Below are 17,639 nucleotides of genomic sequence, written 5' to 3'. Positions count from 1 at the left end.
ACATTGTTCGGTTTAACTAGTCTGTGCTGGTGTTTATATTTCATACAAGACACCTCCCATTCCATCTCCCTCATTTCAGCCTTTCAGCTCATCTTTCTAATCTCCTTTCCCTCACGTACTCATCACATTTTCTTTTTAAATGATGAGTTGTCCAGCTAGTTCCTGTGGCAGTGAATTTCACATTGTGATCAATCTCTGAGTATAGATGGTGAGTGACTTGGAGGGGAACGTGCAGGTGATGATGTTCCCATGCATTTGCTGCCCTTCTCCAAGGTGCTCGAGGTTGCGGGTTTGCAAGATGCTGTCAAAGAAGCCTTGGTGAGTGCTTGCAGTGCATCTTGTAGGTGGTACACCTCCAGCTGCCATGTGAGTCAATGTTGGAGGGAGTAGATGTTTGTAGAAGGATTGCCAATCAAGCTGCTTTGTCTTGGATGGTGTTGAGCTTCCTGAGTTGTTGGAGCTGCACTAATTCAGAAAATTGGAGCTTATTCAATTAGACACAAGAGTTGTGCCTTGTAGATGCTGGAGTTTGGGGAGAAGGATTAAACAGACCTTTTAGTGGAAAATTCACCTGATCTGGCCCAGACACCACGAGGAAATGGGATGTGTTATGATTCTCAATTGAAACCCTACCCAACTGAAAAGGTGAACATTGAAGACTCGAACACGGAGGGAGGGATGTCTGTTAGTGTTCTTCAGCAGTGGAAGTGGGGATCAGGATTGCGCTGGAAGAACAGGAGTGATGGTGAAATGAGTCAGCAAATAGGGAACGGTTATTTAACCACCAGCTCAGGTTACTGAAGCCTGAATATTGTGGGAGAGAAAAGGTGAGAGTGTTGCAGAGTTTAAAGTGGAACAAGAGAGCTTTAAGCTGGTGGAGTCAGTGAAATCTGAGTCTCGTTTTTGTCTGCTGTCATTTTACAGAGGCCCCGTTTTGCTGAAACCAATAGAGAAAACGCTGGAAAATCTCAGCAGGTCTGGCAGCATCTGTCAGGAGAGAAAAGAGCTGAAGTTTCAAGTCTGGATGACCCTTTGTCAAACCCTTTTCTCTTTTGGTTTCAGATTCCAGTATCTGCAGTAATTTGCTTTTATCCCATTTTGCTGAAACTCTTTATTTCCACAGTTACAGAATCAGTGAAAAGACATGACACATTCTTCACAGCAGCATCAAACTCACACTGACTGTTTCCTCACTCACCTCGAGGTTATCGATTCGCCTCCGGCCTCTTCCGTTCACTCCTGCTTCGGGTGTGGTCTCAGAATGGGGAGGGGACGGATTAGTGACCACCTCCCCGCACCCCCCTCCCCCCACAAACACACACAAAGAGGAACGACTCAAACACAATCATTAAATAAAGTGAACACACGCACGCACACACCAAACGTGTATGTGCTCGCACACAGGTACACACACACACACATGAACTGAAATGCGTGTACACCCACATAGACACACACTCACTCATAGACACAAGCGTGCCTGCTCACAGACAAAGTCGTAGAATTCCTACAGTGCAGAAGAGACCATTCAGCCCTTTGAGTCTGCACTGACTCTCTGACAGAGCATCTTACCCGGGCCCTATTCCCGTAACCCCATATATTTACCCCACTAATCACTCTGATCTACATATTTTGTTACATAAAGCAGCAATTTAGCATGGTCAATCCACCTAACCAGCACATATTGAAGTTTGGGAGGAAACCAGAGCCTCCGGAGGAAACCCATGCAGACACGGGGAGAACGTGCCAACTCCACACAGACACAGGGGCGGCACAATGGGGAGCACTGCTGCCTCACAGCACCAGGGACCTGGGTTCAAATCAAGCCTCAGGTTGTGTGAAGTTTGTGCATTCTCCCCGTGTCTGTGAGGGTTTCCTCCAGTTGCTCCGGTTTCCACCCACACTCCAAAGACGTGTGATTTAGGTGGATTGGCCGTGCTAAATTGCCCCTTAGTGTCGGGGATATGATCAGTGTAAATACGTGGGGTTATGGGGATAGGGCCTGGGTGGGGTTGTTGTTGGTGCAGGCTCGGTGGGCCGATTGGTCTCTTTCTGCACTGTCGGGATTCTATGATTTATCCAAGGCTGGAATCGAACCCAGGGCCCTGGCGCTGTGAGGCAGCAGTGCTAACCACTGTGCCACCATGCTGCCCAGGTGGGCACACAGACAGCTGCACACACTACACTGTCAATCACCTGCCTCCAGCTGTCAGTGCGGAGGAAGTGAAACCAAGCTCCCCCCCTCCTCACTCACTGCTGTGTCAGGTGGATAGTAAAATCCCACGACAATTACTGGATGGAGCGAAGGAGAGCTCCCGCTGGTTTCCGAGGGTCGATCTTTATCCTTCAAACAGCCTAACATTTGGTGGTTATCCGACAGTTTGTGGGATCTGCTGTGTGCAGTGCCTGCCGGGTTTCCCAGGTGAACAGCAGTGACTGTGTTTGGGAAACAGGAAGCTGCTGTGTTGATTCAGAGCGCTCTGGAACAGCCCAGAACAAGCACAGGAGCTAAATCATTCCCTCCTTTTGATGTTCCCTCCTGCCGTTCTGTGGGAAGAGATGGTGACTGCACAGCAAGATCCCACAAGGCACATGCAACACACAGCCAGGGAACTTAATTTCAGAGACGGTTTGAGGGACCCCTGGGAGAACCTGTTACAGCAGCTCGAATCTCAGGAACAGGTTACACAAACCTGTGACCTTCTGACCTGGGTGAGAGAGAGAATGAGAGGCACCAGGATAAGCTGGGAATGACTGATCCAGGAACCTCCAGTCCCATCGTCAACTCCAACAGGTCCCTTATCCGAGGCTCAGCAAAGGGGGTCAACATGATAAACAACTGAATCCCCAGTGAAAAAATACACAGTCCCTGCTGTCAATATCTCCGGCCATTCCACATCGGTCACAGGTACACGGGCCAGTGTCTCTCTGTGTGTGTGTGGGGGGCAGTGATGGGAGGGCATGTTACCTACAGAAAGCCTGGTCTCAGGTTAGCCAGACGGCAGGTTGTGTCCGGTGTCGATCGTCCTCGGGCCGTGTCTCAGTGAGCGACAGGAGAGTGGGACCATCACAGGACCAGGCCCCCGCCTGTGTTCTCCACTCTCTGTGTGAAAGGAGAAGGTGGTAAGAATCAGAGTGGGAATAGCTTCTGTTGAGCCTGCTCCACTATTCATCATCAACCTCACCTCCACTTTCCCCGCACTCCTCCCCATGCCTCAATTCCCAAAGATATCCCCACTTTCCCCACACTCCTCAATTCCCAAAGATATCCCCACTTTCCCTGCAGTCTTCCCTCATCCCATAATTCCCAAAGATATCCCCACTTTCCCCGCACTCCTCCCCATTCTTCAATTCCCAAAGATATCCCCACTTTCCCCGCACTCCTCCCCATGCCTCAATTCCCAAAGATATCTCCACTTTCCCCACACTCTTCCTCCTATCTCTCAATTCCCAAAGACATCCCCACTTTCCCTGCACTCTTCCCCCATCCCTCATTTGTTTTTGTTCAATTGTGGGATATGGCCGTCTCTGACTGGCCAGCATTTATTGCCCATCCCTAGTTGCCCGAGGGCTGTTGAGAGTCAACCACGTTGCTGTAGCTCTGGAGTCACATGTAGGCCAGACCAGGTAAGGGCGGCAGATTTCCTGTGGTTGACTCTCAACTGCCCTCCAAGAGCAACGAGGGATGGACAATAAATGCTGACCAGCCAGTGGTGCCCATATCCCACGAATGAATAAAAAGAATTGGGCCCAATCTACTCAACCTCTCAGGCTCCACAGCCCTGAATGGTTTCCTCTTCCTATTTTCCTGGCTCCCCCTCACATACAGAGTGCGGATCTCACCTGGGGCGGCTGGATGAATGCCAGCCAGTCAGAGGCGTGTGTGGGCAGCAGCCCCATTGCCTGGCACTTGTAGATGGCCAGGGCCAACCCCAGCAGGTTGCCGATGAAGTAGATGAGACGCTGCAGCCGGTGCTGATTCGAATTCCCCAGGACCCTAAAGACTGAGAGCGAGAATGGAAAAGCAGGAAGTTCAGGAACATGTGAGAACCTTTCCTCATAACACAACACATCCATTTTAGGTATCAGCGTCTGGTAAACCGTCTCTGAACTGTCTCCAGCATACTTGCACACTTCCTTAAATAAGGTGACCAATACTGCACACAGTACTCCAGATGTGGTCTCACTAGTGACCTGTACAACTGAAGCATAACCTCCCTAGTTCTGTATTTAATTCCCATCACAATGAATGATAACATTCTATTAGTTTTCCTAATTACTTGCTGTACCTGCATATTAGACTTTTGTGATTTATGCACTCGGACACCCAGATCTTGATCAATTGTGCCAGTGGGCTGACGAATGGCAGATGGAATTTAATTTAGACAAATGCGAGGTGATGCATTTTGGTAGATTGAGCTAGGGCAGGACTTACTCAGTTAATGGTAGGGCGTTGGGGAGAGTTACAGAACAAAGAGATCTAGGGGCACATGTTCATAGCTCATTGACAGTGGAGTCACAGGTGGACAGAGTGGTGAAGAAGGCATTCGGCATGCTTGGTTTCATTGGTCAGAACATTGAATACAGGAGTTCGAATGTCTTGTTGAAGTTGTACAAGACATTGGTAAGGCCACACTTGCAATACTGTGTGCAGTTCTGGTCACCCTATTATAGAAAGGATATTATTAAACTAGAAAGAGTGCAGAAAAGATTTACCAGGATGCTACCGGGACTTGATGGATTGAGTTAAAAGGAGAGGATAGATAGACTGGGACGTTTTTCTTTGGAGTGTAGGAGGCTGAGGTGTGATCTTATAGAGGTCTATAAAATAATGAGGGGGCACAGATCAACTGGACGGTCAATATCTTTTCCCAAAGGTAGGGGAGTCTAAAACTAGAGGGCATAGGTTTAAGGTGAGAGGGGAGAGATACAAAAGTGTCCAGAGAGGCAATTTTTTCACACAGAGGATGGTGAATGTCTGGAACAAGCTGCCAGAGGTAGTAGCAGAGGCAAGTACAATTTTGTCTTTAAAAAAGCATTTAGATAGTTACGTGGGTACGATGGGTTTAGAGAGATATGGGCCAAATGCGGGCAATTGGGATTAGGTTCGGGATTTTAAAAAAGGAAGGGCGGCATGGACAAGTTGGGTCGAAGGGCCTGTTTCCATGCTGTAAACCTCTATGACTCGATCTCTCTGAATCTCTGAGCTCTGCAATCTCTCAAAATTTAGACAAAATGCTTCTTTTTCATTCTTCCTGCCGAAATGGACAATTTCAAATTTGCCCACATTCTACTCCATTTACCAGATATTTCCCCACTCACTTAACCTTTCTATCTTTCTGTACTCTCTGTATGTCCGCTTCACAACTTACTTTCCATCTATCTGTGTGTCATCGGCAAATTTGCCAAACATCCCTTCATCCAGTCATTCATATAAATTTGATTCCTTGCCCCAAATTTGATTCCTTGTCCACTATTTAGTTTAAAACCGTCTCTATTTTCCTCATCATGGGGTTCGCAAGAACACCGGCCCCAGCACAGTTCAGGTGTTGACTGTCCCAATGGCACAGATCCCACTTTACCCAGTACTGATGTCAGTGTCCCATGAACCAGAACCCACCTCCCACACCAGTTAGGGCGGCACAGTGGTTAGTACTGCTGCCGCACAACACCAGGGACTCGGTTCTATACTGGCTTAGAATCCCTACAATTCAGAAGGAGGCCATTCAGCCCATCGCTTCTGCACCGACCATAATCCCACCCCAGCCCTATCCCTGTAACACAACGTATTTACTCTGTTAGTCCCCCTGACACTATGGGACAACGAACCATAGCCAATCAATTTAACCCGCACATCTTTGAACTGTGGGAGGAAACCGGAGGACCCGGAGGAAAACCACGCAGACAGACAGAGAACATGAAAACTCCACACACACGGTCACTCGAGGCTGGAATTGAACCTGGGTCCCTGCCGCTGTGAGGCAGCAGTGCTAACCACTGTGCCACCCCTTGGGTCACTATCTGTGCAGAGTTTGCACGTTCACCCTGTATCTGTGTGGGTTTTCTCCGGGTGCTCCGGTTTTCTCCCAGTCTGAAAGACGTGCTGGTTAGGTGCACTGGCCACGCTAAATTCTCCCTCAGTGTACCCGAACATGTACTGGAGTGTGGCGACTCGGGGATTCTCACAGTAACTTCATTGCAGTGTTAACGTAAGCCTACTTGTGACACTAATAAATAAACTTTAACGCAGCCTTTCAGTCACGCATTCATCCCTCCGATCTGATCTGTCCTATACCTATTAGCATGTGGCTCAGGTAATAATTCAGAGATTATAACCATTGAGGTTCTGCTTCTTAATTTAGTGCTTAGGTCCTCATATCGACACTGAAAACCTCCTTCTTTATCTCTGTTGTTTATACCTACATTGACGACGACAACTGGAACCTTCCCCTCCCCACTGAAAGTTCCTCTCCAGCCCTGATCAGATGTCCTGAACCCCGGCCCCAGACAGGCACCACAGCTGCCTTGATTCACATTCTTTGCTGCAGAGAATGTGCCAATCCCTCTGACTATACTGTCCCCCATTATCACTGCATTCCTTTTTGCTCCCCTCACTAGAATGGCTTCCTGTACCACAGTGCCATGGGTAATTGGTTCATCCATCCTGCAGCTCCCATTCATCCAAACAAGCTGAAAATACCTCAAACTGGCTGGACAATGTTAAAGGCTAAGGCTCCTGTCTGTGAGTTCCCTTATCTGCCTCACTCTCCTGTTCCTGACCACTGACCAAATCAGCAGACCCTGGGCCAAGAGGTGTGACTGCTGCCTGATACAAAGAATCCAGGTAACTTTCCCCCTCCCTGATGCATTGCAGTGTCTGTAGTTCAGCCTCCAGCTCATAAACTCTGAACCAGAGCTGCTTGAACTTCACTTACTGCAGACATGGTTGCCCTGGATCAAACTGACAGCCAGGAGCTCCCACATGCTGCAGCTGTGACACATCTTTAATGTGTGCAAATAAACTGTTTAATTATTTTACCTAATTACATATTTTATTTTTGTTTTCAAGTATTTTAGTTTTTAAGTATTTTATTAACCTTACCACCAGTTGCTGTACTATTTTAATCCTTAAGAATAGAATAAACCGTAGTCACTTAGCAGATCCTCACCAAAAATCTAGCTTCTTCTCCTGTAGAAGAGTAAGATCACTTCCTGACGGCTGAGAAAGTTAGAAAGCAAAACAGCACCTCTTTCCCTTTCTTCTCTAACTCCCTTAATTACCCAACTCCCAGAACTCTATTCTAAGCTACATTCAAGTGATGCCGGTTCAGAGCTGTTTCTGAGCTGCAGATTCGATACAATACTCACTTGCAGACATGGACATCAAGGCCTGTATAGGTCTCCAGGCCATCATGCACACCATCATGATAGGGAGGATGGAGATGGTGTTGCCAGCCATGTATATGATGAACAGATTCATGGGCAGCTGTTTCAATGGGCCCAAGGCGATGTCCCAGCAGCGCTAAAAACAGAAAGTGAGCAGGGTATCAATAAAGGGGGCCGGTTAGGGGAGGCCATATACTGATCTTATACCCAGGCCTTGAAGTAAGCATGATGATTAACCCTTTATCACACAGGCTGCTGTGGTTCACCAAGGTACTTCACCACCGTGGACAAACCAGGGGCGTTGTCAGTCACACACTAAAGACACATTCAAATCCAACTTACTTTCTCAACCAGGATCCGGTCTGTTTCTTGGACACAGATGTCTGGCAGCTGTTTGTCTGAATATGCGACTGGGTACATGGAGTCTCTCTGGCCACACTGTTGATCACGGCTCCTGTGAGAAACAGAAAACACAAATTGGTCACCCTTTCAAGACCTTCTTTAAAGAGGGAGTCTCTCTGTTGAGAACCCCAACGTGGTGGCAATAGTGCCAGCATGAACTAAAGCTTGGGCAAACCTCGGACACACACTGCCGTTGTGTCCATTGAACTGCCAGGGGAATGGAGAGATGCAGAAGTGGATTAGTGTCAATTGATAATCAGGGTGCCAATCCGCTTGCCCTCCATTTAGGGACAAAGTGACAAATCACCAGATGTACCAAATTGTATCTTGAAAACAAACACTGCGGGACATTGAGAGAGATCCAGTTCAGCACCCGGCCCTGGAAACGAGCAATCGTTCCTCCAACCACCACCGCAGTTGGCACCTGATCAGGTGGAGGGGCCGAAACCAAAAGGGCATCTCAGGGTCATGACCTGGGGAAAAGATGCCAAGTGGGGTCTGAGTGATTTCTGGGGGATTTGAGGGGCTGCTTTGTGCTGAGGAGCTCGGTGAGGGGTAAAAGAGGCGTGAAAAACCCGGGGTTGGGAAGTTTTGGGTTGGTGCCACATCCCCGGGTCAGTGTGCGATGGCCTCCCCTCAGGAGAGACGGGCTGACCCGGCTTGCCTCCTACTCGAGCCCCCGGCTTCCCGCGCGGCCTCCGCACCTGCTGCTGCCGCTCAAGTTAAGCTCGAGGGTCCACTTGTGCCAGCGCGCGCCGTGGACAAGCCCCGCCCCTGCCGCCATGACAACGCCGCCGACCGTTAACCGCCCCCCGCTTTCAAATCTGATTCAGATCAAGAGAAGAAGCCGCACGCTTCCGTCAACAAAACACTCCCGCTGCAATGCGCATGTGCGATCCCAAACGCCTCAGCGTTCTGCGTGCACCGCCCTGCGTGCACCGCCCAAAGCCCCGCCCCCACATCGTCGTCATCTTTGTTCGGGGCACATCTGTTCCGACTCTTCACCTTCTGGCCAAATGGAGCACGTTTGCCCCGATGGACATCACTTAATGTCAGAGATATTTGCAATATTGAGTCCAGATGACCCTTTGTCAAAGCAAAAAGACATAGAAAGTGGAAGATATTTATACTGCAGGGTGAGGGAATGAAACCAGGGGAAAATACTGCTAATGGTTGTGATGCGCGATATATCACACGGGAGGCAAGATGTACTCGGGAAATAAAGGCTTTTATTGCCAACAATAACAGAGCTACTATATACAATATACAATCTCAGACTACAGGGTCACCAGGCAGAGCAGTGACCTTTATACCTCTCCCAGGAGGCGGAGCCAACTGGGGTGTACCATAGGACTATATTAACAGGTAGAACAGCCCAACCCTAACCCCAACAGTAACATATCTACAGACTCATAGTACTGGCCATACCATGGCTCAGCACTCCTGGTGGCAACCAACAATGGATCACCACAGGTTGTCCACATTCTCTCTGTGGACAGCCATTACAGCACCAGGGACTCAGGTTTGTTTCTCGGCTTGGGGTGACTGTGTGGAGTCCGCACGTTCTCCAGGTGCTCCTGTTTCCTCCCACACATCATCTTTTTCTTCTCATGAAAATTCAGTATTTCCGATCGCTCTGAATAAATTTTGAGGTTCAAGTCAGAGCGAATAAATAAAAGCAAAAATCTGTGGATGCTGGAATCTGAAACAAAAACTGATAATGAACCCCTGTTCATTATTCAACATTTAACATCAATACATTTATTTATTCTGCAAGTCCTCATTCTGAATTGAATATCTCTGACATATGCAGCATTGAATTGCAACTATGACTGGCCAACAAAACAGATCGAGTCACTGGTTAATGCACACCCCATGCTTATTTGAGATTGACCACAGTCAGTTTATCAACAAAATCAAATATGTTTAATGGGAAGAGATTTAAGAATGATCAGTTAGTTTATTCTGGGTGTGAAATATGCTGGCGCCTAAATCCCATTCATCTATCGGAAAGTCCAGTAGATCTGCAGTGAGCCTCGATTCCCTCAACAGCATGAATGGTTTTCCCTATATTATTATGAAAACGATTTTAAAAAGATGTTTCTGTGCAATGTGCACCACTTCCTCTAGTTCAGTTACAGTATCACTTGTGTCTGTCTTTATGAGCACACACTACGATTAGACATGTTTCATGGATTGAACAAGTTGCTAATATATGCACGGTGTCAAAATACAAACATTTCTTTCCTGCAATGACATCTTAAAATGCAGCATTTCTGATTTTCCTGAAAGCATTTGAGACCGAGGTCAAAACAAAGATAACATGGCGACAACATTGAGAATTGGATAATGTTCAGCAAATAACCAAAATCATGCATACTTCCTGAAATGATAAAGTTTCTGTCTGGTTTTGAACCAGAGACTTCTTACGCGTTAGGCAAACATGATAACCACTACACTACAGAAACTACCAGCAGTTAGGTGCAGCCAATCGACCTGTCTGCAAGGTTCAACTCTGCTGTGTTGCCGCAGGTTCTCATGGTTACACTATCCACCAGTATCTATTACAAGCCCACCAACTCCAACAACTATCGTGACTGCAGCTCTTCACACCCACATCCTGAAACGACTCCATCCCATTCTCTTCATTCTTTCGTCTCCGCTGCATCTGCTCTGATCTTACCACTTTCCTAAATAGCATTGCAGATATGTCTTTCTTCTTCACCAGTTGTGGTTTTCCACCCAACGTTGTTGACAGGGCTCTTGCCCCTGTCCACCCATCCCCCGAGCCACTGCTCTCATTCCCTCCCCTCCCTCTCAGAACCAGGACAGGGTTCCCCTTGTCTTCACTTTTCACCCAACCAGCCTCCGCATTCAAAGGATCATCCGCTGCCATTGCTGCCAATTCCAGCATGATGCCACTACCCAACACATCTTCCCCTCAGCCCCCCGCCCACTTCCCAGCATTCCACAAGGATCGTTCTCTCTGGGATACCCTGGTTCATGCCTCCATCCAACCAACATCCTATCCTCTACCCATGGCACCTTCCCATGCCATCGTAGAAGGTGCAACACCTGCCGCTTTAGCTCCTCCCTATTCACTTCCCGGGTTCTAAACACCCCTTTCAAGTGAGGCAGCGCTTCACATGCACCTTCTTCAATCTGGTCTATTCAATTCACTGCTCCCAATGCAGTCTACTCTACATCAGAGAGACCAAACACAAATTGGGTGACCACTTTGTTGAAAACCTTCAGTGCGTCCGCAAGCAGGACCCAGACCTTCCTGTCACTTGCCACTTCAACACACCACCCTGCTCTCCTGACCACATGTCCGTCCTTGGCCTTTTGCAATGTTCTAGTGAACCCCAATGCAAATTGGAGGAACAGAACCTCATCTTCCGATTGGGCACTTTACAGCCTTCCAGACTGAACATTGAGTTCAACAACTTCAGAGCATGATTCTCCCCTCCAGCTTCACCCCATTTCCATTTATTGTATTTTATTTTGTTTCTTCTTTTCATCTCATTCATCCATTTTATCATATTTCTTTCTCACTTCCATTTTTCAACTTCTTCATCCCTGCTCTCCTTCTCGCCCACACCCGCCCCCTCCCCCCCCTCCGCCCCACCAACCCCCCTCCTCCCCCCCACCAACCCCCCCATCCTCTCCCCCACCAACCCCCCTCTCCATTCAGGGCAAACCATCTGTACCTCTGCTCTACCATTCTGATTAACATTTTTCACACCTCTCTCAGCCTTCTGCATTCTCCTTTTCATTCCCCTTGTCCAATTACAGCACCCCCCCCCCCCCCTTCCACCCTCATAATATAAATCTTGTCTGATTTTCTTTGCCCTTAGCTCTGATGAAGGGTCATCCAAACTCGAAACGTTGGCGAGTTACTCAATATTTGTTTCGTTATTCAATATTAAGTATGAATCCATGTATTTAATACATACATCTTCATTCTGAGTTGAATATCTCGGGAATATGCAACATTGCATTGCAAACATTACTGACCAATAAAAGAAATCGAGTTACTGGGTAATACACATTCCATGGTGCTTATTTGAGACAGTCAGCTTTTAAACAATATCAAACATCCTAAAAGGGAAAAGATTTAATAATGATTTGCTAGTTATACTTGATCCCTCTTTATTCTGCATGTGAAACATTCTGGCGCCTAAATCCCGTTCATCTATAGAAAAGTCCAGCAGATCTACACTGAGTTTCGATTTACTCATCTCCCTGAGTGATTTTTCCCCATTTCTTTATAATGAAGAACAATTTTAAAAATATGCTTCCAGGAAATGTGCGCCATTTCCTCTCGTTCAGTTACAGTTTCACTTGTGTCTGTCTTTATGAGCACACACGACTATGACACATGTTTCAGATGATGATTAACTATGTTAATCTGCACTTGTAAAACCATTATATTCTGTTATGGACTGAACAAGTTGCTAATATGCGCACAGTGTCAAAATACACACATTTATTTCCTCATTGCGTCTTAAAACACAGCATTTCTGATTTTGCTGAAAGCATTTGTGGCCGAGTTCAGAGCAAAGATAACATGGTTACAACATGGAGAATCGGATAATGTTCAGCAACAACGACCATGCAAAACTTCCCTCACGCTAAATGAAGAACTATAATTAATGTTTCTGCCCGGTTTCGAACCGGGGACCTTTCGCGTGTGAGGCGAACGTGATAACCACTACACTACAGAAACAACTGATAGTATAGCGCCGCCAATTGGCCTGGCCACAATGTTCAACACCATTGTGTTGCCGCAGGTTTGAATGGTTCGACTGAGAGCCCATGTCACTCAATACAAGACAAAAACAGTTTCTTTCAACCTGATTTCTCAACTTATCTTGAACTTCAACCTTTAAAAGCGGTCGTCCGGCAAATATCGAAGGAAGCAATGATTTCTGCTCAATCATTAATGCATCATTCTCATCTTCCTTCGAATAATTTCAACCAGTTCTACCCAGTATTTGTTCGTTGTTCAATGTTTAATATTAATATATTATTATTAATTACATATCTCCTCATTCTGAATGAAATATCTCCGAAGTAGACAATATTGAATTGCAAACATGAATCGAGTCACATGTCACGGTGCTTAATTGAGATTGACCACTATCAGCTTTTAAACAAAATCAAATATCTTTCAAGGGAATAGATTTAAGAATGACTTGTTAGTTATACTTGATCCCTCTTTATTCTGTGTGTGAAACACTCAGGTGTCTAAATCCCGTTCAGCTGCAGGAAAGTCCAGTAGATCCGCACTGATTCTCGATTTCCTCAACTGTCTGAGTGGTTTTCCCTATTTGTTTCCTCTGAAGAACGATGTTAAATAATGGTTCCGCGTAATGTGCGTCATTTCCTCTCGTTCAGTTACAGTTTCACTTGTGTCTGCCTTTTTGAGCACACAATACTATTCGACATGGTTCAGATGATGATTCACTTTGTTAGTCTGCATCAACAAAGCCATTAAATTCTGTTGTGGACTGAATGAGTTGCTGATATGTCCACGGTGTCAAAACAGCAGCATCTATTTCCTCTCATTGCGTCATAAAAATACAAGATCTCTGATTTTGCTGAAAGATTTTGAGGCCGAGGTCAGAGCAAAGATAACATGGCTTTAATATTGAGTTTCGGATAATGTTCAGCAACAAATTTCAATCATGTAAACTTCCCTCACCCTTAATGAACAAATTTTAATCATATTTCGGCATGGTTTTGAACGAGGGATTTTCCGTGTGTGAGGCGAATGCAACCACCATTACACTACAGAAACTGTTGGCGTCTGTAGGACCCAATGGGACTCTCTTGAAATGTTGCAACACTCATTGGGACTGCTGTAGACATATTGATCGAAGAATGATTTTGATTTGATTTGATTTATTATTGTCACATGTATTAACGTACAGTGAAAAGTATTGCTTCTTGCGCGCTATACAGACAAAACATACCGTTCATAGAGAAGGAAGTGAGAGTGTGCACTTTGCAGTGTTACAGTCATAGCTAGGGTGTAGAGAAAGATCAACTTAACGCAAGGTAAGTCCATTCAACGTTTGACAGCAGCAGGGAAGAAGCTATTCTTGAGTCGGTTGGTACGTGACCTCAGACTTTTGTATCTTTTTCCCGAAGGAAGAAGGTGAAAGAGAGAATGTCCGGGGACGTGGGGTCCTTAATTATGCTGGCTGCTTTGCCCAGGCAGCGGGAAGTATAGACAGAGTCAATGGATGGGAGGCTGGTTTGTGTGATGGATTGGGCACAATCACGCCCTTTTGTAGTTCCTTGCAGTCTTGGGCAGAGAAGGAGCCATAGCAAGCTGTGATACAACCAGAAAGAATGCTTTCTATGGTACATCTGTAAAAGTTGGTGAGAGTCGTAGCTGACGTGCAAAATTTCCTTCGTCTTCTGAGGACGTGGAGGTGTTGGTGGGCTTTCTTAACTATAGTGTCGTCATGGGGGGACCAGGACAGATAGTTGGTGATCCGGACACCTAAAAACATGAAGCTCCCGACCCTTTCTACTTCGTCCCTGTTGATATAGACAGGGACATGTTCTCCTTTACGCTTCCTGAAGTCGATGACAATCTCCTTCATTTAGTTGACATTGAGGGAGAGATTATTGTTGCTGCACCAGTTCACCAGATTCTTTACCTCATTCCTGTACTCTTTCTCATCAGTGTTTGAGATCTGACCCACTACGGTGGCATCGTCAGCAAACTTGAAAATCGAATTGGAGGGGAATTTGGCCACACAGTCATAGGTATATAAGGAGTATAGTAGGGGGCTGAGAACACAGCATTGTGGGGCACCGGTGTTGAGGATGATTGTGGAGGAGGTGTTGTTGCCTATCTTTACAGATTATGGTCTGTGAGTTAGGAAGTTCAGGATCCAGTCACAGAGGAGGTGCCGAGGTCCAGGTCACGGAGTTTGGAGATGAGTTCCGTGGTTTAATAGTGTTGAAGGCTGAGCTATAGTCAATAAATAGGACTGTGTCCTTGTTATCTAGGTGATCCAGGGTTGAGTGCAAGGCCAGGGAAATGCCGTCTGCTGTGGACCTGTTGCGCCGATAGGCAACTGTAGTGGATCCAGGTAGTCCGGGAGGCTGCAATTGATTCGTGCCATGACACACCTTTCAAAGCACTTCATAATGATGGATGTCAGAGCCACCGGCCAATAGTCATTAAGGCATGCTGCTTGATTTTTCTTAGGTACCGGGATGATGGGCGTCTTCTTGAAGCAGATAGGGACCTCAGATTGTTGCAATGATTGAATATGGTTGACAATGGCAGAGAACAATAAGAGGCCCTTCGACCCACCATGCCTCTGCCAGTTATTTTATGACGAGTTACCAAACTGACGTGTTGGTGCGGGCTTGGTGGGCCGAAGGGCCTGTTCCTGTGCTGCACTGTTCTTTGTTCTCATTTCAATTTCCTCCTCTCATTCCATGAAGCTGATTTTTCTCCCTTTCAAGTCATTGTCCAATCCCCATTGGAAGAAGGCGTTTCTGTGGAATCCATGTACAGTTTGCTTTAGGTAACAACGTTTCACTGACTCAATGGCATGAAGTATTGGATATAGCTTCCCAATATAGTTTTCAACGTAAGCATATATTTATTTATGCAATTGATTTCAAATGGAATTTACAAAACGGGTTTAATCGGATAAAGCATCGCCTCATTATTTCTGAATTATATATGATATTAACTCCACAACTTTCCACAGAGTGTGGAATATAACAGAGGAGAATTAATCACCTATACCTGAAGCAATCTCCTTGTGTTGTCCTCCTGTGTCCCAAACATCCGATCTGGCAACCTCGAGAATGGGTGGGGAATCTATCTTACCTACAGCGACCTCACACGGGGTGGCACGGTGGCACAGTGGCACACTGCTGCCTCACAGCGCCAGGGATTCGGGTTCGATTCCTGGCTTGGGTCTGAGGAGTTTGCACGTTCTTCCTGTGTCTGTGTGGATTTGCTCCAGTTTCTTCCCACAGTCTGAAAGACGTGCTGGTTAGGTGCATTGCCATGCTAAATTTCTCCCTTAGTGTACCCGAACAGGCGGCGGAGTATGGTGACTAGGGGATTTTCACAGTAACTTCATTGCAGTATTAATGTAATCCTACTTGTGACATTAATAAATAAACTTTAAACATGATATGTGTTTGGCTGTTAAAATAAATACATCCATTATTGCTTATTCTCCAAAAGTGTCCACTGTTGAGTCATCAATTAATGATCACCATTGATGAGAAATAGATTTCTGGCTGTTCCTGTTGTTAAAATGGGCAGTTCCATCGCAATGAATATCTAACACGATATTGCCGCACTGACATGACCCTCGGGAATTCCAGTTCAGTAAGTTACTCTGGAGCTAGTGGGTTTTTGAGATTGTCAATGAGTGCACTTCTCTTGAGTGTGTCAGTGGCTGTGTTAATCTGTTTGTTTATCTTCCTCAGTGATTGTCTGTGTGTCTATGTTTGAGTCGGTCAGTTTGAGAATCGATCACTGTGTTTACTTGTCCCTGTGTCTATGCTTTTGTTGATTCTGTGCGGTATACGAGGCTTCTAGTGAACACGGAGTTGGAGTTATTCGTGTATTTTCATAGTTAGCAACTCAGACTAATGTGTCAGAAATCTACAGAATAATTCTGGATTTATAACGAGGGACGTTAGAATTGATGTCAGTGTCTGGGCATGTATCTATATGGTTATATATCCTTACACGTGTTGGTCTTTGCACGTGGCCGTGTGTGTATCTGCTCTCCCCGTGTCTGTGTGGGTTTCCTCGGCTGCTCCGGTTTCCTCCCACGGTCCAAAGATGTGCAGGTTAGTTTGATTGGCTATGCTAAATTGACCGTAGTATCAGGAGGATTAGAGGAGTAAATGTATGAGGTTACGGGAATAGGGCCTGGGAGGCTTGTGATCGGTACAGATCGGTGGGCCGAATGGCATTTTTCTGTTCTGTACAAATTCTATGATTCTATTATCTAGATATGTGTCAGTCTTTGCAGGTGACCGTGTGTGTATCCAATATGCGGCATTGCTGTCCACGGGAGGGCGCTCTCTGATCACTTATGAAAAATCACGATTCCCTTCTCGAGGAAGCGACTGTTTGAAGATGTAAAAATGTGCGGAGAGACGGAGTCACTTTCGACCTCATACCAGTCCACTGACTGTTTCAACTTCTCCGTTTCTAGGTCTTATGCAGACAGTGATCACTGCCTCTGTTTCTGGTGTTCAGACTGGAACTATGGGGGTGAAGCTCTGTCTGTCTCTGGTTATTGTCCTGATAATAAGTTTAACAACACCAGGTTAAAGTCCAACAGGTTTATTTGGTAGCAAAAGCCACACCTTTTCTCAGCCACAAAAGCTACCAAATAAACCTGTTGGACTTTAACCTTGTGTTGTTAAACTTCTTACTGTGTTTACCCCAGTCCAACGCCGGCATCTCCACATATTGTCCTGATCACAGGGCGGCCATTTTGAACCTTTGAATGAAATCCGCCAATCACCATATTCATTGCCCATTTCCATCTCTAGGACATTATTCCGCTGTTGTTATTCCTTCTAACACGCTGCGTGTCTGTTGTCTATTTTCAGAGATGAGTAACGGTGATCCCAGTGCCGGATTTAGGCATAAGCTAAATAAGCTACAGCTTAGGGCCTCACAATCCGCAGGGGCCTCACAAAATTTCAGAATGTTTACAATGAAGGGAACATTTAAGAGCAGATACCAGAAAAGAAAAAGAAAGCACCAGCTTGAAGAGCAACTCAAAAAATTACCAAACGTTGACAGTTACTTTACTCCAGAAACAGATAAGGATCGA

At 46.1% G+C, this 17,639-nt stretch overlaps 2 protein-coding genes and 1 non-coding gene across 3 annotated transcripts in view; 1 reads left to right on the top strand and 2 right to left on the bottom strand.

Annotated features, from left to right (window-relative positions):
* Nucleotides 1-17,639, top strand: part of LOC144480793 (uncharacterized) — a 585,830-nt gene that overhangs the window by 7,011 nt on the left and 561,180 nt on the right. The gene's annotated exons all lie outside the window — the stretch shown is intronic.
* On the bottom strand, nucleotides 1,939-8,676 carry LOC144480841 (ER membrane protein complex subunit 4-like). Its single transcript, XM_078200463.1, has 5 exons — nucleotides 8,493-8,676; nucleotides 7,729-7,840; nucleotides 7,369-7,522; nucleotides 3,844-4,004; nucleotides 1,939-3,103 (listed from the first exon to the last, which is right to left on the bottom strand). The coding sequence occupies exons 1-5, from the start codon at nucleotides 8,570-8,572 to the stop codon at nucleotides 3,068-3,070; spliced, it is 543 nt and encodes a 180-aa protein (XP_078056589.1). The 5' UTR covers nucleotides 8,573-8,676; the 3' UTR covers nucleotides 1,939-3,067.
* Nucleotides 12,445-12,517, bottom strand: trnav-cac (transfer RNA valine (anticodon CAC)). Its single transcript has one exon. It is a non-coding gene; the product is annotated as a tRNA-Val (tRNA).

Source organism: Mustelus asterias, chromosome 30 (assembly GCF_964213995.1).
Source record: "Mustelus asterias chromosome 30, sMusAst1.hap1.1, whole genome shotgun sequence".
In the NCBI taxonomy this organism is placed as follows: domain Eukaryota; kingdom Metazoa; phylum Chordata; class Chondrichthyes; order Carcharhiniformes; family Triakidae; genus Mustelus; species Mustelus asterias.
The sequence above is the reverse complement of the archived record's forward strand: the minus strand, read 5'-3'. Positions and strand labels throughout refer to the sequence as shown.

Coding starts and splice junctions, on each gene's coding strand:
- LOC144480841 (XM_078200463.1), bottom strand. CDS start 8,572: ATGGCGGCAGGGGCGGGGCTTGTCCACGGCGCGCGCTGGCACAAGTGG. Junction 7,523..7,728: donor ACCGGATCCTGGTTGAGAAA/GTAAGTTGGATT, acceptor TTCTGTTTTTAG/CGCTGCTGGGACATCGCCTT. Junction 4,005..7,368: donor CTTGATGTCCATGTCTGCAA/GTGAGTATTGTA, acceptor TCTCGCTCTCAG/TCTTTAGGGTCCTGGGGAAT.